This window comes from Gekko japonicus, unplaced genomic scaffold, assembly GCF_001447785.1.
Source record: "Gekko japonicus isolate JY-2015 unplaced genomic scaffold, Gekko_japonicus_V1.1 scaffold1621, whole genome shotgun sequence".
Classification (NCBI taxonomy): domain Eukaryota; kingdom Metazoa; phylum Chordata; class Lepidosauria; order Squamata; family Gekkonidae; genus Gekko; species Gekko japonicus.
The window spans coordinates 281,320-306,208 of record NW_015169826.1 but is presented as its reverse complement, the minus strand read 5'-3'; the positions used below and the strand labels follow the sequence as shown (position 1 = coordinate 306,208).

General features: G+C 49.7%; 2 protein-coding genes across 3 annotated transcripts in view; both read right to left on the bottom strand.

Moving 5' to 3' along the window:
- The window catches only part of JOSD2 (Josephin domain containing 2), a 15,810-nt gene extending 6,959 nt beyond the window's left edge, over nucleotides 1-8,851 (bottom strand). Inside the window, exons 1-4 of one of the 2 annotated variants that reach the window (XM_015417250.1) lie at nucleotides 8,744-8,851; nucleotides 5,836-6,022; nucleotides 1,692-1,817; nucleotides 354-548 (exon numbers count right to left, since the gene is read on the bottom strand). In XM_015417250.1, coding sequence (XP_015272736.1) covers nucleotides 354-548; nucleotides 1,692-1,817; nucleotides 5,836-5,981 — 467 coding nt within the window. In that variant the 5' untranslated portion in view covers nucleotides 5,982-6,022; nucleotides 8,744-8,851. Of the gene's footprint in view, nucleotides 1-353; nucleotides 549-1,691; nucleotides 1,818-5,835; nucleotides 6,023-8,225; nucleotides 8,621-8,743 lie in introns of those variants that run through there. The other variant, XM_015417251.1, reaches the window with a different exon arrangement.
- A 10,521-nt stretch (nucleotides 8,852-19,372) lies between these two features.
- ASPDH (aspartate dehydrogenase domain containing) overlaps nucleotides 19,373-24,889 on the bottom strand; it is a 13,282-nt gene continuing 7,765 nt past the window's right edge. The window contains exons 4-7 of the mRNA XM_015417245.1: nucleotides 22,783-22,932; nucleotides 21,523-21,749; nucleotides 21,276-21,415; nucleotides 19,373-19,410 (exon numbers count right to left, since the gene is read on the bottom strand). Coding sequence (XP_015272731.1) covers nucleotides 19,373-19,410; nucleotides 21,276-21,415; nucleotides 21,523-21,749; nucleotides 22,783-22,932 — 555 coding nt within the window. The remainder of the gene's footprint in view (nucleotides 19,411-21,275; nucleotides 21,416-21,522; nucleotides 21,750-22,782; nucleotides 22,933-24,889) is intronic.

The following is a 24,889-nucleotide window of genomic DNA, read 5'->3' as shown; positions in this document are numbered from 1 at the left end:
GCAGCTCCACTGCAGAGCCCCATGAGGGGCCCGGCGGTGGACCTGCAAGGCCGGCGGGAGTGCGAGGAAGCCCCGCGGAGGCCCTCCCTGGCCCCAGGAAGGCAGGGGTGGGGAGAGGCAGGGAGGAAACAACTTACCCTCCCTCTTCTCCTGCCTCCTCCTGGCTGAATGAGGGCCGGAAGCAGGGGGCGGGGCATCGTCATGTGCCCCGCCCCCCCGTACCTCACCCGGGGGAACTGCGATCCCCCGCGATCCCCCCCGAAATGACCTCTGGGCTTCACTCTTTAGTTCCCCCCCCTCATTTATCCTGGGGATGACAGAGGAACCCGAATAGCCGTCACCCCCATCAGCACCTGAGCTCAGCTTCCCCGCCGATCGGAACGGGAGCCTTGAGTTTGGAATCGAGGTTGTAGTAGGTGCCGTCGAGCTGACGCACGGCGATCCAGTGCCGGCGCCTCATGGGAAGGGACAAGAAGCCCAAGGAGACGTTGGACGGGACGTTGACGATGAAGCCAAGAACCCCTTCCAGGGACAGCTGTTCCAGTGGCCTGTGGCACGGAGAGAGAGAGACGTTAGGTATGGCAACGGTCCCGAGGAGAGTCCTGCTTCTCGTCTGAAGGCAAAACCACCCTGCTGAAGCGACGCAAGTCTCAGCCTGGCCAGGCCCTGGATGGGAGACTCTCTAGAAGCCCCACATAAACCATTCTAAGCCTTCTGCATACCTGAAAGTTGACCTGACTGGATCCCCATTATAAAAGATGCCTATTAGTTGCCAGTTTGGTGTAGTGGTGAAGTGCACGGACTCTAATCTGGGAGAACCGGGTTTGATTCCCCACTCCTCCACTTGCACCTGGCTGGATGACCTTGGGCAAGCTGTTAAGAGCTGTTCTTGAAAAAGAGCCATTTGTGTCAAGAGTTCTCTCAGCCCCACCTACCTCACAGGGTGTCTGTTGTAGGGAGGGGAAGGGAAAAGGAGTTTGTAAGCTGCTCTGAGACACCTTCGGGTAGTGAAGGGCGGGGGATAAATCTAATCTCTTCTTCTTCTCCTGCCCCCAAACAGGGGTACAGCCGGGGGATTCTACATCTGTAGAGCCAGCACAGAGTCACAGGTAAGAGTGTCAAACTAGGGCCTGGTCCAACACCCTGTCTTGCCATGGAAGCTCACCAGGTGACTTTGGGCTGACCACAGTCTCTTAGCCTAACCAACCTCACATGGCTGTTGTGATGGTGAGCTGGAAGACGGGAGAATAAGCCTCTTTGGGTCCCAGTTAGCGAAAACAGTGAGACTGACATTTTAAAGAAAACTACAAATCTTGTCATTCCTGAATTGGTTTTTATTGAATACTGGGTTCTAGACATATGGTAGGGAGCAGCTCAGGTTTATTCAGTGATTTCAGCAAAACTACAAGACCAGACTCCAGAGCCTCAGCTCTGTTAAATAGCATGCAATTGCCACACCCAAACACACCCCACTCCCAGTGATAGGCTATTTACATAACATTACTACTTGACTGGTTTATTCCAGAGTCCTGGTCGACTATTGTTCTTGTGCTCCAAGCTCAGCCAGTCTCTGGGGTGATTCAATCAGGGATGATTCAATCCCAATACATAACAGTTTTAATGTCAAGGTTCAGACCTTCTGGATGGCAGGGCCTTCCCATTCGGGCAGCTCCCCTTCACCTGCAACTCACCTGCGTTTGTCCCACCAGATGGCTACCAGCCCGACGCTCTGCAGGGCCGCCATGATGACGTTGACATCGTAGTTTCCCGTGCCCAGGAAGCTGCGGTGGGGATTCCACCTCGCGTCTGGGGCAAGCCTGTTGGAATAAGGAAAGAGGGACCTGCTACATGAAGGAGCCTTGTTCTACAAAGGTCAGTACTGCCTAAGAATGACAGCCGGTGTGGTGTAGTGGTTAAAGAGTGGCAGACTCTAATCTGGAGAACCGGGCTTGATCCCCCACTCCTCCACATGAAGCCAGCTGGGTGACCTTGGGCCAGTCACAGCTCTCTCAGAGGTCTCTCAGCCCCACCTCCTTCACAGGGTGTCTGTTGTGGGGAGAGAACATAAGAACATAAGAGACGTCAATGCTGGCCCATCTAGTCCAACACTCTGTCACACAGTGGCCAAAAATACCAGGTGCCATCAGGAGGTCCACCAGTGGGGCCAGGACACTAGAAGCCCTCCCACTGTTGCCCCCCCCCCCAAGCACCAAGAAGACAGAGCATCACTTGCCCCAGACTGAGAGTTCCTATCTATACCTTGTGGCTAATAGCCACTGATGGACCTCTGCTCCATATGTTTATCTAATTCCCGCTTGAACCCATCCATGCTTGTAGCTGCCCCCACCTCCTGTGGCAGTGAATTCCATGTGTTAATCACTCTGTGGGTCAAGAAGTACTTCCTTTTATCTGTTCTAACCTGACTGCTCAGCAATTTCATGGAGTGCCCACGAGTTCTTGTATTGTGAGAACGGGAGAAAAGTACTTCTTTCTCAACCTCCTCTATCCCATGCATAATCTTATAAACCTCGATCATGTCACCCCTCAGCTGTCATTTCTCCAAGCTAAAGAGCCCCAAGCGTTTTAACGTTTGGAAAAGAGGAAAAGGGGAAAGGAAGGAGATTGTAAGATGCTCTGAGATTCCTTTGGGCAGTGAAGGGCAGGGAATTTTATTTATTTATTTATTTATTTATTTATTCTTTATTTATTCTTTGTATCCCGCACTCCCCGAAGGCTTGGGGTATAAAATGAACTCCTCCTCCTTCTGCCTGGCAGCAGCTCTCCAGGGTCTTGGGGGGGGGGGTCTTTTTCCTAGGCCTCTTGCCTGGGATGCTTCAGCTGGGGTTAGGAACCTGGAACCTTCAGCATGTGGGACACGGAAGCTTGCTGGGTGACCACGGGCCAATCACTCTCTCTCAGCCTCACCTACCTCACAAGGTGGTTGTTGCAGGGCCAAACTGGAGGCAGGGAAGAACAAGAATGCTTTGTGTCCCCATTCAAGAACAAAATTGTATGTGTGTGTATACAAACATCTAAATAAATACTTTTTCGACCCTATAAAAGTCACATTATGCTCTGATCCCCCTTTTCTTTCATGGAGCTCAGGGCAGTATCCCCCTCTCCAAAGTCAGCCCTCCCATCCACCCTGTTGTGATAGATCACACCGAAAGCACAGGATTGGCTCAAGGTCACCCAGAGGCCTTGATAATTAAGGAAGGGTATATGAACCCACAGGCCAGCTGGGACTCAGTGGCAGACAAAAAACCCCAGGTTCGATCCCCAGCATCTTCAGTCAAAGGAAGCAAGTAGCAGACGCTTGTGAAAGACTTCCATCTGAAACCCTGCAGAGATGCCGCCAGCCAGAATCAGCAATACTGTCCTTGATAGACAACGGTCTATTTCACTATAACGCGACCTCTTACATGTAGCCCAACGTGCTCTCAAGTCTTACACCACAAAAGGGTCACCCTTGAAATGTATCGACAGCTTAAAAAGCCGCAGCCTCTTTTGCGTGCAGCCATCTTCTTCGTTTTCCCTGCCAAGAAAATCAGCGGGCCACCGGGGAGACCTTACAAGGTCCCTGCTAGAACAGGATTGCGTAAGTGAACTGATGAGCCTTCGGATCGGTACGGTGGCACAGGCTGTACTTTAGACACCTAACCGCTCACCTAAACAGCTGACTCTGCTCCCGTGAGGTGGTTGCCGAATGCCAGATACTATCAGAGCTGTGCCCATTAAAAATGGGTGTGCCCTACCAGTGGTTTTAAACAAATGAATGAAACAGAATAAAAGAGTTAATGAGGGTTCGAAGGGCTGGAAACAGGAAGGCACCCATTAAACAATGGGATGATGGAGCATAACTTCCTTCTCCAGGTACAACAGGCCCACCTCACCCAGGACATTTTAGGAGGTGCTAAACTGTCCATCATCAAGGGAGCATTTGCATTGGTGGGGAGTATGCAGGATCAGTGCTTTGCCACACCGCAAGAAGGCTTCTGGCCAGCCGCATGTGTCAAAGAGCAGCAGGTGTGAGCAAAGCAGGAAAAGAGGTGTGGGGTTCAGCTGGGGCCAACGGGGCAGGTTTAAGGCCAACGGGGCAGGTTCTGTCGAAGCCCACAGTCCCGTCAGCGCTACCAAGTTTGTCGATGAGTCGGCAAAAAGGGATGCAGAAGTTTGGCTGCAGCACCGAAGCTGTCCGCTGCCCCGCAGGAATGCTCATTTCTCTTTGGCAATCCAGCCGCCCAATTGGGATTGCCTCACCTTTCCGTCTTTTTAAAACAACAACGAGATGAACAGCCCGGCTTCCAGTACTCATGATTGTGGAGGCAGATAAAAGTTAAAGGAAGCACAGACATCTTTCAGGTCAACGAAACCTCCGTGGAAACCACAACGCAGGCAGTCCTGAATGCTCCTCTCTTTTCCTACCCACACACCCAGTCCCACAGAAACCAGCCAAGGAGGAGTGAATTACTTGTAGGTGGGCAATGTAGTTTGCCCACTCTCGGACCCTGTCTGCTTTCACAGTGCAGCCCAATGTGGGCTCCCTGAGACACCCGTTCAGAGTGTACCTATGGCCTCCTTCACCTGTCAAATCCCAGCTCTCTTCTGCCACCACTCATTTTCCAAGCCTCACACACAGCCTAACCTACCTCACAGGGTTGTTGTGAGGATAAAATGGAGGAGAAAATGACGTAAGCTGCTTTTCAGTCTCCGATGCGGAGAAAGGAGGGCTACCAACAAAGTGAACAAATCAGTTCTGCAAACTCCGAAATATTGAGGTTCAAACTATAGCATCTGGATCCAAGTCTCTTTATATAATAGTTGTCCCACTGGCATTAACATGATTGCACAGTTAGTTTTTAGCCAAGGGGCTAGATCTTTCAAATTTTTAGAATCAATTTATTTATTTTTACTCTGCCTTTCTCACTTGGACTCAAGGCAGATTACATAGAGTGACTCAATACAATCAACAGGGCGGGGTGTTCAGTAAACAATGCAATAGGATTGGGATTGCAGAACCAATCAAAAATCTAAAAACAGAACTGAAGCAAAGCATGAGCCTTAATATGATACATTAAATGGTGCAAAAGTTACATAGTGGGACCCCAGTTTCAACAAGCTAAACACAGCAGGATAGACCGCAGTCAGTTTGCTGTAGTGGTTAGAAGCATGGCGCAGACTCTGATCTGGGAGAACCGGGTTTGATTCCCCATTCCTCCACATCCAGCTGGTGGTGTGACCTTGGGTCAATCAAAAGTTCTCTGAAAGCTGTTCTCTCAAGAGCACTTCTCGAAAGAGCTCTCTCATCCCCACCTACCTCACAGGGTGTCTGTTGGGAGGAGCAGAAGGGAAAGGAGATTGTAAGCCACTCTGACACTCTGTGTGAAGGGCGGGGCATAAATCCAGTCTCCTTTTCTTCTTAATAATAATTTATCTAAGTAAACTTTGCAAATAATTGACTCTATTTATTTCTTTTGCACCAAGAACTGGTGTTGCTCATGAAGCAGAGCAGTTTGCATAGCTTGAAGGGCCAGGGGATTCACAAGAGTAGAGATGTAAAGACCAAGAAGGGGGGGGGGACGGACAGAAAAAACCCCGTTCTTCAATTTTACTGATGGACAAACTGGGACATTTTGGGGACCACTGGAAAAAACCTATATCCCCCCCCCTCTTCTGGAATGAGTGAAACGCTAGTTAAGATGAAGACCCTTCCCCCATCAACTTTTCCAGTGGGGGGAAAATGGTGTATTTGGAAGTGCCCTAAAAACACTGGGAGACAGTCTGTACAAAGAGAGACACGAGAGAAACCGAATACAGGAGGCTCCCATTCCACACCTCTTGCAGATCTCATCAGCCGCCTCTTGGGTGAAGAGTCGCTCCTGGAGGACATTGTTGAGGGCATGGACGGCACACAGTTCCAGGCGCTGCCGCTCATGGTAAAGGCCAGACACCTCACTTCGCCCCGAGCTCCCCGACATCATGTCCACGCAGGCCCAAAAGTTCCTCCTCCATGAGGTCACCCCTGGAAAGAAAACCCAGCATTGCAGAGATTGAGAAGGTGGACAAACCTCCATTTGCACCAGAGGGGTCTATCTGATACGTGAGACTCAGGATGGTGGTTAGGGCTAGGGAGATCGGGGTTCGACTCCTGACTCAGCCACTGGGTGACCGTGAGCACTCTCTCTCAGCTTGCTCTACCACACAGAGTTATCGTGACGGTAAAATAACAGAGGAGGAAGCAATATGCATGCTACTCAGAGCTATAATAGGCATACCAAAGTTTGAGTCCAGTGGCACCTTTAAGACCAATAAAATGTTATGCAAGGCATAAGCTTTTGTGTGCACGCACACTTCTTCAGATCCAATCAAATGGAAATTACCAGTCCATACATATAGACAGAGGGTGAGCAATAAATTAGCATACAGCCTAATGAAGATGGTTAATAGATTCAAGGACCAAACAGGAAAAACAAGCTTAGTTTTGCTGCTTCGGACCAACACGGCTACCCACCTGAATCTATAATAGGCCTAATTTGGCTGGTCATTTCATAACAGGGAATGTCTGCCAGCCTCTCTCACCTCTGTACCTTCTGGCAACACACAGCTTGTCTACCCATTCGTTCACGTATTTTTCCTTCCCCTCTCAGACTCCTTCCTTTGGCCTTCTCTCCCCCCCCCCCCCCTTCCCTCTTCACCCATTCCCACCCATGTTCCCTACAAGTCCTTTGCCCATCCAAGTCCCTTCTGCCTCTCCTTCCCTTCCACTCCCTCAAACCCTCCTGCCCACCATGCCCCCCTCAAGGATTTCAGCAGCTCAGCCAATGCAGCAGTTGCTTTTTACCCCATCCTCCTCTGGCACGAGGGAAGCCCAGCCAATCACTGTCAGAACTTCAGTTATCACTCACACAAGCCTCCTTCATCATCAACAACAACAAATTGGCCCTGAATACTTCCTTGGACTTTATTAGGGCTCCCCACTAACCAATGTACCCCTCAAACCTGGGGGGCAAGAAAGAGGAATACAGAAGAAAACATTCCAGAGTGCCACAAGCAGGCCAATACAATCTTACCGGAGTGATTTTTAAAAAGAGCTAGGTACTTACAGGTCGCAGAGGGAAGCCGTGTTAAGTCTAGAAGGTGCCACTGGACATCGGTTTTTATTTTGCTACAAATTTATTCCACCACAAGCTTTTGTGAGTCAGAACTGACTTCACAGGATACGTCTTTCAAAGAGGATTCACGGATCGGGTGAAGTGAGTTCTGACTCATGAAAGCTTACGCTGGAATACATTTTGTTAGTCTTTAAGATGCCGCCTGACTCTAGTTTTTACATTTACAGATGGAACAGAGATTCTCATTTATGGTAAACGCCCAGGAGTGGCAAAGATTCCAGAGCAGTACACAGCGAACGGGTATGAATTAATGGCCCAACCTGGAACCTTCTCAAGGAGGGCTGAAAACATCACCCAGCATTCTGCCCCACGGAGTTCCCCTACAACTCCACTGACCCCTTCAGAGCCACCAGCTGGTCCCTTTAAACGAAAAAAGAAGGAGAAAGGCTCTTTTATCATTAACAAGATGATCACTAACCTTAGGAAAGTTCTCGTTTGTTCTTTAAAGAATCTAGCCTACAATTCTGGAATACTGATGTTTTAAAGGTTGCTTCTATATTTGAAATATGTAATATATTTGGTAATATATCTGCTCTTACTTGCACATAACAACTCATATTATTTGACAAACCTGATGGATTTATATTTTCCCCCACCCTCCTTTTCCCTTCTGTATCCCACCTTTTTTCTGAGAAAATAATAATAAAAAAAAAATGAGAAAGGCTGGATGAGTGCTCAACAGGCAATTGCTATTATTTCCCAAACACTATTTTTGACTTAAATAGCAGGGGCCCTGTTTCATCAGATCTGGGAAGCTAAGCAGGATCTGCCGTGGGGAGTATTTGGATGGGAGACCTCCAAGGAAGTCCAAGGTCATGACGCAGAGGCAGGCAATGGCAACCCACCTCTGAGCATCTCTTGTCTTGAAAACCGCACAGGGTCCCCATAAGACAGCTGTGAGTTGATGGCACTTTCCACCACTGGCTGGGGCCAGTTCCTCAAACAGGGCAGGAAGTATGAGAGCAGAGGTGGAAAAGGATAACTCAAAATATGTTGTAAAAAAAATATGTTGAAAAGGATAACTCAATTGGTCACTGCTAAACACACACCTACCTTAAAAATGAGAAGCCTCACTGTATACCCGCCACGGAATCTGGCAGCGTTAAGACAGCAAGCATCCATCCATGCCTCAAAAGTCACCGGTGGTGTTTAACTTCTCCAAAAGGGGCATGTCCAAGACACCAGCTTTGAATTCCCATCAGGAAGCCTTTCCCCCAGACCATACGTAGTTGAGGGTCGGGGACGTGAAGTTGTGGGCTCCCGTTCGCAGGAGGAAAGGACTCTGTACATGCTCTAAAGCACTGCTATTCACGAGAAGTTGGACATATCCCATCGCTGGGCCACGGCATCGAAAACAGATCCCGGGCTTCAACGAAAGACCTGACCCCCTAACCTCTGTACTTACTCTGAAATGTCTTCCTCCAATAACCAGTCAAACATCAACTCAATGCCAGTCTGGGGCAACACCCTAAAGCCCTTGCCCAACTTTTAGGGTGGAGAGAGAGGAACAGAGAACAGGAAGCAGCCAAGGAGAGAAAACACCCTCGAATCTTCCCGCTCTCTAAACTTACCTTAAAAGATGCCGAAACTCCCCAACATGATAATTTCCCCCAGCAATAAACAAGCTCTTAAGGCCAGCCTGACTGTGCAGAGGCGGCGAGACTACGACACCCGGCAAACACTAGGAGCGACGTTGGAACTGCAACTCCCAGCGTGCATTGCGGGAGAGCCGGAATAACAGGATTGAGCCACAACTCCCAGAATGCTACAGCACCGCAGCAGGGGAACTACAACGTCGGGCCCTCAGCCTCCCTCGTGACGCAGAGAATACTACAGATCCCAGCATGCCTTGGAATAAATTTTGACAAGTCGTTAAGATGCTCTTTTCTTGTTTAATTCAGGATGCACTGTAGGTGGGTGTTTGTTTGTATAGCTCAAAAAAAGAAGGGTGGGGAGGGAAACCTGTGGAATTTCCTGGGTTTTTTTGGGCAAAGCCATAGAGATGGAGAACTCGCTCCCCTTTTCGTTACGCTATTCACCGGTTTGTACTTTTTATAGGCATGAAGAGGACAATCCCCCCCCTTCCCCCCCAAATATGCACACAGGAAAACAGCAAAAGGTGAAGTTGCCATCGTGCTCGAAAGCTGCAATTTAAAAACAACAACAACGCAGTCTTCGGATTGGTTCCAGGCCAAGGCTCAGGTGCAACTGCACAGTAAAATGTGTTCTGGAGGGGATCGGTCAGCTGAAACACAAGGAACAGGGTCTTGGGGCATCAAAAAAGTCAAGAAATATGTTATGGCATAAGCGTCTACGAGCCACAGTCTGCTTCCTTAGAAGTCTTTCAGTGCAGAGCAGAGAGAGAAGACGCTTATCTGAAGTTTAGTAATGTAGAATAATTACCACATCAGGCTCTGTGCGCCTGATCACTACCAACGTTTAGAAATGATTGCTTTTAAATTTAAATGCCCTGCTTGACGCCTGGAGTGATGTGTTGGCTAATATAGATGCAGTGTTTTGAATGAACCCAGTTACCAGAGTAATAGGTTCGGTATTCCTGAAAGCATTTAGCTATAGCACAGACTACATTTCCTTTTTCCTTTTTTACTTGCACTTTATTTTTTTCTCTCCCCAGGGGAGACAAAGCTGCTTATAACATTGTTCTCCCCTCCTACATCTTCTCCTCACAACAACCCTGTGAGGTAGGTCAGGCTGAGTGAAAAGTCACCCAGCGAACTTCCTTAGCAGAGGGGGATAGGAACCTGGGTTCTCCTAGATTTTAGGCCGGCACTTTAACCTCTACATCACCATTTATTTATTAGTTTCAATTTATATCCTGCATTGCCTGCCTAGGCACTATGTGGGAGGAGTAAGAAATGGAAGAATATGGAGGGTTTTTTTAATAAAGGGTCACTGGCATTTTTGAGGTGCATCTTCTGTCCTGCACTTAACACATCTACTGTAATTTGAGCAGCACTGTCAAAACACAGCTGTTTTGCTGGTTTCTGACAGCAAAAAAAAAAAGACATTTCCCAGCATGATGAGTTCTGCGCACTTTCTCTCCCCCCCCCCCACACACCTCAGCATCCTTCTCAGAGCCAAAAGGAAAAATGGTGTTACCTTCCGGGCACAGAAGGACTTGGGGTTGCCAACTCTGGGCTAAGAAATTAATTTGGGGATAGAACCTGCCAGCCTCCAGGTAGGACCTAGGGATCTCCTAGAATTACAGCTCATCTCCAGACTACAGAGATCAGTTCCCCTGGAGAAAATGGATGCTTTGGAGGGTGGACTCTATGGCATTGCACCTCATTCCTCCATCCCCAAATCTCCTGGAGTTTCCCAACCTGGATCTGGCAACCCTACCCCCCCATCCCCCGCTGGTGGCCAGGGGGGACCCTGGCAACGCTCGCCTGAGGAGGGTGGAATTTGGGGAGGGGAGTGACTTCGGGGGTATAAGGCCATAGAATCTACCTTCCAACGTGTCCATTTACTCCAGGGGAACTGATCTCTGTCATCTGGAGATCAGCTGTAATTCTGGGGGGGCTCCAGGCGCTATCTGGAGGTTGGCAATCCTAAATCCTCCTGGAGAAAATGGCAGCTTCTGGGGGCAGACTGTATGCTGCCATATCATTGCTAAGCTCTCAACTAGGGTTGCCATGTCCGGGTTGGGAAATCCCTGGAGTTCAATGGGGTAGAATGCCATAGAGTCTACCTTCCGAAGTGACCATTTTCTCGAGGAGAACTGATCTCTGTTGCCTGGATATCTCCAGTCACTACCTGGAGGTTGGCAGCCCTAGGGGCCTCTCATGCATTCCTCCCCCCCCCCCGACTCTCCCCCCCCCAGTAGCCTTTAAAGGTAAAGGTTCCCTTGCTCGAAAGCCAGTCGAATCTGACTCTAGGGTTGCGGTGCTCATCTCCGTTTCAAAGCCGAAGAGCCAGCGCTGTCCGAAGACGTTTCCGTGGTCATGTGGCCGGCATGACTAAACACCCAAGGCGCACGGAACGCTGTTACCTTTCCTCCGAAGCGGTACCTATTTATCTACTTGCAATTTCTTGCTTTCGAACTGCTAGGTTGGCAGGAGCTGGAACGAGAGATGGGAGCTCACTCCGTCATGCGGCGCACTCGGGTCTCGAACTGCTGAACGACTGACCTTCCACCGCCTGCAGTTCAGCGCCTTAACCACTTGAGCCACCGCAGAGGTATGGTACACACATATATAGGGCCAACACTGTCTTCCTGGGCAGGGGTCATTTCGTAGAAAAAGAGCTAGGGGGACTCATTAGCATAACTCATTAGCATATGTCACACCCCCTGACATCAGGGGTCTGGCGGTGGACCTGCAAGGCCGGCGGGAGTGCAAGGAAGCCCCGCGAAGGCCCTCCCTGGCCCCAGGCAGGCAGGGGTGGGGAGAGGCGGGGAGGAAGCAACTTACCCTCCCTCTTCTCCTGCCTCCTCCTGGCTGAATGAGGGCTGGAAGCGGGGCGGCCGGAAGCAGGGGGCGGGGTTTCATCGTGTGCTCCGCCCCTCACCCGGGGGAACTGCGATCCCCCGCAATCCCCCCCGAAATGACCTCTGTTCCTGGGTAATTCCTGGAGATTTGTGGGTGGTGGCTAGAGAGCAAGCCCAATGGGGAGATGGTGCCACTTTCTTACAGGCAACTGATCTCTACAGTCTGGAAATCAGTTATAATTCCAGAACTCCGGGCCCTACCTTGAAGTGGGCAAACATGTCTTCTTATACAATTAGAAGAGAAGAGAGATTGGATTTATACCCTGCCCTTCACTACCCAAAGAAGTCCCCTTCCCTTCCCCACAACAGACACCCCATGAGGTAGGTGGGGCTGAGAGAGCTCTCTCGAGAACTGCCCTTGAGAGAATAGCTCTGAAAGAACTTATGACTGACCCAAGGCCCCACCAGCAGCTGCATGTGGAGGAGTGGGGAATCAAACTCGGTTCTCCCAGATTAGAGTCTGCACTCTTAACCACTACACCAAACTGGCTCTCTTAAAATGCATGTGATGTAAAAGAATATGTAATCCTGATAACCATTGCTTCCAGTATGGGCCATATAAATGTTTAGAGAATTATGGCTAATTCCAGGATAAGATAGTATCTTTTCTCCAAATGCTACAGATCTGTGCCTCTAAGGCCTGTTTATTTAATTATTTTAGAGTACATACAGGCTGACTTTTTATCTAGCAGCAACAACCCTGAGACAGCTGACAAGATTTTTTTAAAAAAATCAATAATAATAAAAGACAGTAATAAAAAAATCAAGCAAACATTAAGAGCAACCACTGCACATTAAAATAAACATAAAATTGTCAAAAAGCAACAATTGCTTTAAAATCCTTTAAAAAGTTCATAAACAGCAAATAAACCCCCAAACAGTTCATCCATAAAAACGACTTCCAGCTGAGCCAGTAAAGCCATTCACAAAAATCCCAAGAGCTTAAAAATACTGTCTTTAGATCATCATAGTTTAAAAAGTCTTTATTTAAGCAGTGCTTTTGAGAGTCAGAGTTCAAGTTCTCATATGCAGAGAAACACGTGCATAAGGTTTGGTTAAATACCTAGCAGAAGGGGGGGGGTGCTGTTACAAAGAAAGGCTGTCTGGCTGGCTGGAGTAGAACAACATCCCATCTAAAGAGAAGTCCACTCAGTGTGAGATACTCTGGACAACAGCAGAGTAGAATAACAATGGGTTTTATCGAACCTGTTTCTCAACTGGTGATAAAGAAGGTAGGGATGCCACTAACCCGCTATCAGTGGGCAAACCTTCACTGGCACTCCCCCGCCCCCGCCCTGCTGATGCTCACTGGGGCAGAGGAGAGAAAAGGCAGGGTAAGCAGTGTCACTTGTTGCAGCAATGTCATTTCTGAATGGAGGCTCAGAAATGACATTGATGAGTCAAGTAACACTCTAGGAATCCCCCCCCCCCATCCTCTATGGGTTTTAACCACAGAAATCGGGGAAATCCTAGACCGTCACCTAGAAGTGATGTTACCATGCTAAGCAATACCAATTTCATCAGTCTCTCTCTCTCCCCCCCCCCCCACCACCACTGCCAGTTGCCAATGAAGGGCTGGCAGTCCTAGAAAAAGGTGTGTCCTGCCCTTGTCCACCAAAAAATACTATGCTGGGATCAAGGACAAAAGCCAGATACCGCAGGAACTGGGTGAGACTGAGTGAAAAAGCTGGCTGGATCTAACCCATCAAATCTAAAGCAGGATGCAAATAGTGGGAACAAATTCTCATCATCATCTTCATCATAATTATATCACCCTATCCCAGTTTATGCTGGGTTCTGGGCGATGTACATGGGGGCATAATGCCATAAAAACATATAAAACATTAAAATTCTATAGAACAATTGAATAAAACTAATACCCAAACAGAGTCCATGATTATGGTGTCCTGGAAATTTCTACCCCAGCTCTGGACTATCAGGCCCGTTTCTGGGCAGGGGGAGAGGGAACTCATAACAGCCAGGGGTCATTTCGTAGAAAAAGAGGTGCAGAAGCTCATTAGCATAACTTATTTGCATATGCCACACCCCCTGACATCACCAGAAGTGTGTCCGAAGGCAACACCCACCGCTCGGGCTCCACTGGACTGCTTTGGATTGCTAGCTATGGGGAAGGGGAGAACGCACAGATCTGCCCTCACAGAGGAGGGAGAGCTTGTACCTGAAGGTGGGGGGGAGCCCTGCAACTTACCTGGCTACTTCTTGCTCATCGTGGCCTGACTGAGGGCTGCTGGGAGCAGGGGGCGGGGTTTGTTGCATTTGCCCGCCCCCTGAGCACCTTACTGCCGGAACTCCGCTCCCGTGCGCTCCCGCAGGAAATGACCCCTGATAACAGCAATTCAAAGGGGGGGGGGGGGAATGGAGGGTACCAGCCAAGGAAAAACCATTGCTGCCCTCAACCAAAAGCCTGGTGGAATGTCTCTGCCTTCCAGGCCCTGTGGAATTGTATAAGATCCCACAGGACCCCAATGTCATTTGTCAGAGAGTTCCACCAGGTTGGGGCCAGGACCGAGAAGGCCCTGGCCCTGGTTGAGGATCACACTGGTGGGGGGGGGGGGAGGTTAAAACCATCAAACATCTATATGGCACATAAAGCTGCAGAATAAATCTTTTATTAATGCATCTCCAGGCAAGCGGAAGCTGCCTCTGTTGAATTTCTGCCTGCCCAGCAGCTGTTAGTGTCAGACCTGCTGGCAAGAGAAGCGGGAGCCATCCTTAAGGCTCCAGGGAGCTGGAAAATGCTGGGGGGGGGAGGGGAGACATCATCCTTTAACCTTTGATGACAACCTCATTATGAACTCAACACTTCTTTAGCGCCAGCAATCTGGTAAGAATTGAGCAATATTTTTCTCCGATCTCCCCACGTCTTTGCGGTAGACTCCCTGCCGGCATTGCTCCCCGTACTCTGCAGTGTTTGAAATAAGAGACATCTATTATGTTTTGCAGGGCTGTGATTTGTTTTAATTTATAAAGCACGGCTGTATTGACATATCGTTGGCAGCCTACGCACATACTACACGTACAAGAGAACCGCTGTGTCTTACAGAAACCCCATAGCAGATGCTGAATTGCGCAGTGCAAGGCGCAGGCTGCACTCCTCTGGTTCGGACCTACTTCCGAGTAGACCTGCTGTTTAGGCTTGTTCCGACCGTGTACTAACCGCTAAAAGCGGCGCCCACACAGATCAGACTTTTAGGGTGTTCCCCCCCCCCCGCAGGCAACAACAAACAATCACAACGCTTCTTGACATCTCTCACCTACCTCGCTATCGCTTGAGATTAAAAATAAAACCGGGGCTGCGGTGTTCAATCAGTTAAATTAATCAATTAAAAGCCTTTTGATCAACTCACGGCGTCCTTAAGCGGATGACAGCCCTGATCAAAATACGACGTCAAGGCAAGAAATACAAATGCAATTTAAAGTATAATGAGCTTTTAAAAAGAAGAGGGAGGGGAAGAGAGAGAGAGAGAAAAAAGAAAACAAGCGGAGAGAGTCATTTACACTGGACTTCTGAGGTTCTTTATTTAGCATAAATGTCCAGGGACCGGGAGGCATAGTGGATTTGCACCCCGGTCTCTCTCAAATGATAACAAAGTGTTCTTTCACCTCCTTTCCCCCTAGAGCAGGGGTCCCCAACCTCGTTGAACCTGTGGGCCCCACCACAAAATGGCTGCCGGGGAGGTGCAGCCAACTACAAGATGGCTGCCATGGTGAGAGAAGCTGTGGCTCCGTGCTGAAGGTCCCCGCTTCAGCCCCCGCATCTCTGGTTAAAAGGATCAGGTTGTAGGTGATGCAAAAGGCCTCTAGCTGAGACCCTGAGGAGCTGCTGGGAAAGGGATATGTGGACCCCAGGGGTTCTCAGTCAGGGATATGTGAACACTTTAGGGTTGCCAACCTCCAGGTGGGGCCTGGAGATCTCCCAGAGCTGTAACTGATCTTTAGACATCAGTTCCCCTGGAAAAAATGGCTGCTTTGGGTGGTGGCCTCTATGGCATTATACCATGCTGTATTCCCTCTCCTCCAGAAATGCTTCCATCCCTAGGCTACTCCCCCCTAAATATCCAGGTATTTCCCAATCTGGAGTTGGCAACCCCAGTACCGCTAGTGGGACACAGAAGTAGTCTAGGTGGGATGCAGGATTTTGAGAACGAGTACTAAGAATGGAGCTGCAGTGGCTCAAGTGGTTAAGACGCTGAACTGCAGGCTGTGGAAGGTCGGTAGTTCAGCAGTTCGAGACCCGGGTTGCCGCATGACGGAGCGAGCGCCCGTCTCTCCAGCTCCTGCCAACCTAGCAGTTCGAAAGCAAGAAATTGCAAGTAGATAAATAGGTACCACTTCGGTGGGAAGGTAACAGCGTTCTGTGCGCCTTGGTGTTTAGTCATGCCGGCCACATGACCACGGAAACGTCTTCGAACAGCGCTGGCTCTTTGGCTTTGAACGGAGATGAGCACCGCAACCCTAGAGTCGGATTCGACTGGCTTTCGAGCAAGGGAACCTTTACCTTTACTTTACTAAGAATGGACTAGAAAAGAGCAAGAGGCCAGTAGCACCTTAAAGACGAACAAAATACGAGGCAGGGCATGAGCTCGACTCATGAAAGCTCCTCCCTGGCCACACATTTTGTTAGTCTTTAAGGTGCTACTGGACTCTTGCTCTTTTCTACTGCTACAGACAGACTAACATGGCTAATCCATTTTAAGAATGCACACTGTCCCTCTATCCCAACGTCTTCCCGCAAGCGTGACATGGCATCTTTGTTACCCGGGTGGGACAGGAATGGCTCGGCGCCTCCAGCCAGCGGCCCCTCCCATTGTTGCTCTCGTCCCCCCCCCACCAGGAGAAGTGCTTGGTGCCCCCCCCCGCAGCCTCTGCCGCCTCGGCTGGCCTTCCTCATGGGGGTGGCACAGCTACTGCTCTGAGCCACCGGGGTCACCCTGCCTCCCTCCCTCCCACCTCGCCCTGCCCGTGGTGGGCACAAATCGCCTCGCCGCCTGAGTCAGAGTCCCTGGCCCGCTGCTCACCTGCTCAGTGCTCACCTGCTCAGTCCCTGGCCTGCCGCTCACCTGCCTCATCCCACCCAGCCCGGCCCAGCAGAGGCCAACCCAGGGCCAAATGCCGCTGCCCACCCGCTCAATTGCCTGGGCTGTGGCTGGCTTCACCTTGAGCCCAAACGTCTAGAGCCGGGGGGAGGAGAGAAGAAGTGATCGATCAGGGGTGAGGGGGCCGTGGGAAGGAGGTGGAGCTGAGGATTGGGGGAGGGGCCCGCAAAAACCATGGGGGGGCGGGCCCCGCGGGCTTCGCGTTAGCTACGTGCCTGACCCTAAGTGCTGTGGATCATCGATCTGTGAACTTTTGGCATGCTAACAGTAACCTTGGACACCTGGTGTTTCCTTCCTCCTGCCCACCAGCAAGTGTCTTGGATGTGCCTCTTCCTACCGATCCTACCTGCCAAGGATTATCTATTGTGCTGCTGCAATTTTTTTTATGTCCTTAAAATTTCCCATAAATAATACATATAACAATGGAATGCCTGTCCAAATATAAATGTCCTTCATGGGAAAAGTGGGCTTTTATGGCTATCACGGAGGGACGCAGGTGAGTGATTGGTGGGATGTAAGATACAAAAGGCTCTAAGCCAGGGGTGTTGAGCTCATTTATTACAAGGGCCGGATCTGACATAAATGGGACTTTTGTGAGGACAGGCCATGCGTGTCATAAAATGTAATGCCAGGTAGCAGAGAGATAAACTTTATAAAAGATACAGACACAATTAAAGACACTATTTTTTAACTTAAAATACAAATACGCTTAAAACTCTTGTGATGTTTTGTTTATTTAGCAGGCTTTGATAACTGACACCTCCCAAAGCACCACCCCCGAAAAAAAACATGCCTGCCTAAAATGGAAAGGTGGGGGAATAGTGGGGTTTGGCAATGCAGTTTTTAAAATAAAACATCAAGAATTAGCACAAGGATCACAGCAGAAAAAATGCTCTGAGCTTTGGAACATAAAACGCCCCCTGCCCAGGTCTACTCATTGTGGCAGTGGCTCCCCAGTGTAATGTCTCCCTTTGGCTGTGGGTATTCACTCAGGCGCCCATTCTCAGGTCCATTCAGCAGACACAAGCTGGCTCAAAACATCGACCCTGTATTTGCAAGGAGACCTTAAGGCCCGCGGGCCAGAAGCGGCCCACCCATGGCTTTAATCAGGCCTGTGGCTCTTTTCTTCCCCCCTCCTCTCCTCCCCCTTTGAAGCTTGAGGCTGCCGAAGTTCCCAGCTCCCTGTCTCTTGTCTTTGCCTGCTTTGGCAGGAAGCTCTTCTGGGATCAATAGAAACAGTGTTCTGGGACTAGAGTGACAGCCCCCAGAGTAAATGACGGTCCATAGCAATAGAATCTGTGTTCTGGGACTGAATGACAGGCCACAGAGTGGGATGACAGCCCCTGGGAGTAGCAGCAGCATTCTGGGAATGGAATTCCACTCTGGGGGCCCTCATTCCAATCCCAGAATGCTTCTGCTACTCCTAGAGTCTGTCATTTCACTCTGGTGGTTGTAATTCCAGAGTAGTTTATCTGGGCCCAGAGATCTTAATGGGAAATCCATTCCGCATTTTCTTTGCAACTTTGTCTGTGCTGCAATGTATTGCAATGGAGTGGAGCTCAAGAAGTTACCTTTTATGTTCGTAGACTCAGAGCATTTTATATTTTTAGTTTCTACTGTGATCCTTGTGCTTTTTCTTGGTGTTTTATTTTTAAAATTACATTGCCAAACCCCACTATTCCCCCACCTTTCCATTTTAGGCAAGCATCTTTGGGGGATGGGGGTTGGGAGATGTCAGTTATCAAAACCTGTTAAACAAACAAAACATCGCAAGAGTTTTAAGCATATTTGTATTTTAAGTTAAAAAATAATGTCTTTAATTGTGTTTGTTATCCCCTATAAAGTTTATATCTCTGCTACCTGGCATTACATTTTACGACGCGCATGGCCTGGACCCACAAAGTCCCATTTATGTCATATCCGGCCCTTGTAAACAAATGAGTTCGACACCCCTGACCTAAAGGATGTCTAACTTCTTAGTGCTGCAGCAGATTTTGCCCAAAGTGCTCCTTGGATTATAGTAGCATTTGGGGATAAAATGTGCTGAAACGCCCTGGAAAGTTAAGTATGTTTGTATGAGAAGAAAGGGCTCTCACGTCTGTAACTGTTTTCTTTCCAAGGGCGAGCTCAATGGGACTTGCTCCTAAGGTTTCCAACCCCCTCTTGAAATCTGCAGTTTATCTCCAGACTACAGAGATCCGTTCCCCTGGAAGAAGAAGGCAGCTTTGGAGGGCAGCAACGTCAACAGCGTCACATCCCTGCTGAGCCCCGTCTACAGCATTCTCCCCTGAACTCCAGACATTTCTAAAGCTGGAGATGGCAACCCTACATGCTCCCTTAATTGCAGTCTGAAACATATTCATATAGTTGGTGGGTGGGGAAGAGGTTAGCTGGCTGGTGTGGGTGAAGAGGAAAAGGCTATCTTTTAAGGAAATAGACGGGAGGGGTTCTAGAGGGGATGGATTGAAGGCTGATAAAAAAAGTGGGGGGGGGGGGGACCATCAACTCGTAACTGCTTCTCCAGCACCGGCAGGTATCGTCTGTGTATCTTCTTGTGATGGGTAGACCATGACTCAGCAGAGATAGACTCGGCCTCCGTGGCCTTGACATACTGTTCAGAAGACAGCAGAAGAGACAGTCAAAGTCTAGGTAGCTTTTCCATCTCCGTCCACCCTAGGGTTGTCAACCTCAAGGTAGCACCCGAAGATCTCTTGTTCTTACGAGAATAAGCAGGGAAGTGGCTAAATTTGAAGACCAAACGCGTTTCGGCCCCTAAGGGCCTTCCTCACTGGTCACTATTGTCACTATTGTCAATATATTATAGACACACATTCATAGACCTGTTACAGGTCTTCAGTTGGAAAATGTTTACCCATCATATGTATTAGTAGTGATAAGCTTTTATAGTCTGAACATAGACAAAAAATTTTTTAATCAGTATACGTTTTAACATGTGTACACCTTAATAAATATTGGTTCGCAGTCCTATCTTGGGTTGAGTCCCCCCCCCCTTTTTACCTGGTATTTTTGGCCACTGTGTGACAGTGTTGGGCCTTTGGCCTGATCCAACATTGGCTGCTTTTATGTCCTTATGTTCTTAATTATCTCTTCTCTAGACCAACAAGATCAATCCCCCTGGAGCAAATGGCTGCTTTGGAGAGTGGACTCTATGACATTTTACTAGGGTTGTCATTTCCCAGTTCCAAGCGGGAGATCTCCCATTTTTTAGGGCTTCTGCCCGCTACTGGCCAGCTGGCCGGTGGGGGAAACCCTGCCCCCAAAGAGCGATGTCATGTGGCGACACTCTGGCTTTTGGGCAAAACTCTATGGTTTGATGCTGATTTTACCATAGAGTTTTGCCCAAAAACAAGAGTGTCACCGTGCGACATCCCCGATATGATGACGTCACTTCCGCGTGACATCAGTGCATCACATAGTTCCGCCCCACTCCCAGAAAGTTCCCTCCCACCCCCTGCCAGCATAGACATCAGAACTGGTAACTCCACCCCCAAAATCTCCAGGCATTTCCCAACCCAGGGCTGGCAACCCTAATCTACCCCCAAAATAATTGCTCTAGACATCCAGGTTTCTGAGGCTGGAATTGGTCTTCAAACCTGTCTTTAGCAGTGGGACCTGCACAGACAGAAGCCATTGGGCCAAGTAAATTTAGGGTGACCAGGCGCATGCCTGGAACCCCCCAGGAGATTGGGGGGGGGGGCAGAGCATGGGAAAGAGGTTATTAGCAGCACCTCAATATCCAGGGCTATTTTTGGGCAGGAACTCATTAGCATAATAGGCCACACCCAACAGCAGGAACTCATTAGGATTGGCTACATTAGGGGTGTGTGGCCTAACATGCAAAGGAGTTCCTGCTACAAAAAAGCCCTGGGTTTTGACAACAAACAAGGTAAACAGAATAACAAGCAAAGGTGGGTGTGGCTGGATGACCACACTTCTGCTAACATGGGGGTGCGGCCTAATGTGCGAATGAGCTGTGCTGTCAGGGGCGTGGCCTAATATGCTAATGAGTTTCTGGTGTGTGGTGTGGCCTATTATGCTAATGAGTTCCTGCTGGGCTTTTTCTACAAAAAGAGCCCAGACAAAACCCAGAAGTGACATCACCAATACACTAAGTTTTTACAGACCTCAGCAAAATCCTGGGGTGATGTGGTGACATCTCTCCTGAGTTTTAGCCAGAAGCAATGCCAAGGACATTCCCTCCACCGCCAGTCTTCTCCTGCCACTCATTTGAGCAATGGTTGGGAACAGGAGTGCTTTGCTGAGGGCTTGCCTGGTGAAAGCCACAAATGGTACCCCTAAGCAAGTCAGGGATTGAGACGGAAAAACTGGCTAGGTCCAACCCTAGAGTGCTTTTTAAGAAGCTGCAGCAAAGGTCCTGAGAACGGTTTAGGGGCAGATTCATGCTTCGAGCTGGGTCACACCATCAGGAAGGAGAGTCGGGGGTTTCATGCTCACCCAACAGGCTGCTCCAGAAAGCAGCAAAGGTGGCTGCCCCCGTGACGGCCCCGCAGGCAGCTGGGTTCTTGCGCCTGGTGCGGACAGAGAACCCACCGGGTCCGGTTGCCTCCACTTCCACCACGTGGTAGTCAGGAAGGCTGCAATACAGAACAGCAATCGGTTGGACCGAAGGGAGAACGGTGCCGGATCAGCGGCTTGGGCCGGCATCCCCACATACCAGACGGGAAGGAGGTCCACGACTCACTTGGGGTCAGCTATGAGGCACCCTTTCACTCCATCAAAGCCCAGACTGGGGGCAGCCAGACAGGCAGCTGCCATGGTGTTGACGTTGTTCGGGGCTAGGGGACACAGTCCTCGCACAGGGCCGTCGTACAACACCGCGCGCCCCTGCCAGGCACGCTGTGCCAGCTCCCCTAGGTGCCCGCCCAGGCGGAAGCTGTTAGGGTGCTTCGCCATGGTGACCGTCAATGCCTAGAACAGGGAAAACAGAGAACTAGAGACATCACAGCGCTTAAGACCTCCCTCCCCGTCATTTAGATGGTGAGTGGTCCAGGGCCTGTGCTTTATTGCACAAGTCCCTTTATTGAGCACCTAGTAAACTCATACTACTTTATAAAGAATAACAACAAGGATAATAATACATGCAGCCCATCCCAGAACAGTCAGCCTTTAAAGAAGAGGAGGAAGAAGAGGAGATTGGATTTATACCCTGCCCTTCACTACCCAAAGGAGTCTCAGAGAATTTTACAATCCCTTTCCCTTCCCCTCCCCACAAGAGACACCCTGTGCGGTAGGTGGGGCTGAGAGTGCTCTCTCGAGAACTGCCCTTGAGAGAACAGCTCTGAGAGAACTTATGACTGACCCAAGGTCACACCAGCAGCTGTGTGTAGAGGAGTGGGGAATCAAACCCGGTTCTTCCCAATTCAAGTCCGTGCTCTTAACAACTACACCAAACTGGCTCTCCCCCGAGTGAATCCTGGACCTTCCTGTCTGGTCTGATTTGAATGTGGGGAACTCAGGTTCAGATTGCATGGCTGATTCCTGCCTTCTTTCCCCCTGGAAGATCACACGAACTGAGCCAGTGCAAAGTGAATTTGGCCCCACTGAAATAATGTCCTGCTATGTGGATGGCTGGTGTCATTAGAGGTAAGGAAGCTAATCCAGGCACATGAAGCTGCCTTATACTGAATCAGACCCTTGGTCCATCAGAGCCAGTGTTGTCTACTCAGACTGGCAGTGCTACTCCAGCATCTCAGACAGAGTTCTTTCACATCGCCTCCCGGCAGATCCTTTAACGGGAGATGCCGGGGATTGAACTGGGGACCTTTTGTGTGCCATGCAGGTGCTCTACCACTGAGCTACAGGCCCTCCCTCAGGCAATGAGAACATACAGCATATTGTTGTTCTCTCCTTCATCCCCTGCCATGCGCAGGGCCAATCCTTGCCTCCTTTTCCACCATCCCTTTCACTCTTCATCCACCCCCCCCCTTTTCTAGGATCTTACTTGAAGCAGCCCTCCTTCGTCCATCCTCTGGATGTCTTGCCCACCCCACAGGGCTCCGCTGGGGATATAGAGGGTGTGTCCAGATCGCTGTGCGACTTCCCGCAATTTCTGCTCTGTCTTTGAATCCGCCAAGGCTGTTGGAGACCCCACCTAACGGACAAATGAATGTTGTCAGTGATTGATGGTGGAGGCCTGAAGGAGCACTGCTGCAGCCAGAAGCACACGCTGTACCCCCCCCCCCCTTTGATATTTATTTAGTGCCAAATAATTACATTGGATAGCAACCAGACCTGGATAGCCCAGGCTAGCCCGATCCCGTCAGATCTCGGAAGCTAAGCAGGGTTGGCCTTGGCTAGTATTTGGAAGGGCGACCTCCAAGGAATATCAAGGTTAAGACACAGTAGTAGAAGAAGAAGAGTTGGTTTTTATACCCCCATCCTTCACCACCCGAAGGAGTCTCAGAGCGGCTTACAATCACCTTCCCTTCCTCTCCCCACAACAGACACCCTGCGAGGTAAGTGGGGCTGAGAGAGCTCTGACAGAACTGCGACTGGCCCAAGGTCACCCAGCTGGCTGCATGTGGAAGAGTGGGGAATCAAACCCGGCTCTCCAGAATAGAATCCACGGCTGTTAACCGCTACACCACACAGGCAATGGCAAACCATCACTGAAACGTCTCTTGCCTTTAAAAAGTCTAGCTCGCCACCTAGTGGTGCATAACACTAAAGAGCTAGAACTTCTGGCTACCAGACAATCTTAGGATCTCCTGGCTATTCTACACACAATGCCACACGATAATTAATTCATTACATTAGATGTACAGGAAAAGTTGTGGAGAGGTGAGAAGAAAGGGGTGGACGGGGAGAATCAAGAGGCACAAAGAGGGCAAGCGAGCCAACAAGAACACATGAACACATGAAGTGGCCTTACACTGTGTCTGACCCTGGTCTCTCAGTGTCAGTCTTGGCTGCTCCATCTGGCAGCCCTCTCCAGGGTCTTCAGGTTCCCAGTTCTCCTTTCACATCACTTACTGCCTGGTCCTTTTAACTGGAAATGCTGAGGATTGAACCTCTACCACTGAGCCACAGTCCTTGCCCAAACAGGTGGCTGGACATGAAACTGCCTCATACTGTAGAAAAGAGCGAGGGTCCAGGAGCACCGTAAAGACTAACACAATTTGTGGCAGGGGATGAGCTTCCGTGAGTCACTGCTCACTTCTTCAGATGCTTCTTCAAATCCGAAGCAGTGAGCAGTGACCCACGCGAGCTCATCCCCTGCCACAAATTTTGTTAGTCTTTAAGGCGATACTGGACTCTTTTCTGCTGCTACAGACAGACTAACATGGCTACCCGTCTTGATCTGCCTCGTGCTGAATCAGTCCATCAAGGTCAGTACTGCCTATGCAGAATGACAGTGGCCATCCAGAGTCTCAGGGAAAGAGTCTTTCACATCACCCAGTACCTGATCTTTTCAGTTGGAGATGCCGGGGATTGAACCCGGGACTGACAGATGCTCTACCACTGAGCCATGGCCTCTTCTCGAAAGTCTGATTCACCTTTCCCATGTGATAACGTAGAACAGGGCTATTTTGGGGCAGGCACGCATAGGAACGGAGTTCCAGCTAGCTCCTGAGTTGGCCACGCCCAGCAGGGGGTCATTAACATACTGGCCACACCCAACAGCAGAAACGCATTAGGATTGGCTACATTAGGGGTGTGTGGCCTAACATGCAAAGGAGTTCCTGCTACAAAAAAGCCACAAACAAAGTCAACAGAATAAGAAGCAAAAGGTGGGCGTGGCTGGATGACCACACTTCTGGTAACATGGGGGTGCGGCCTAATATGCTAATGAGCTGTGCTGTCAGGGCTGTGGCCTAATATGCTAATGAGTTTCTGCTGTTGGGTGTGGCCTATTATGCTAATGAGTTCCTGCTGGGCTTGTTCTACAAAAAGAGCCCTGATAGAACATAAGAACATAAGAGACGCCAATGTTGGATCAGGCCAAAGGCCCATCCAGCCCAACACTCTGTATCCCGCAGTGGCCAGAAATACCAGGTGCCATCAGGAGGTCCACCAGTGGGGCCAGGCTGGCATGATTCGCTGGCTGA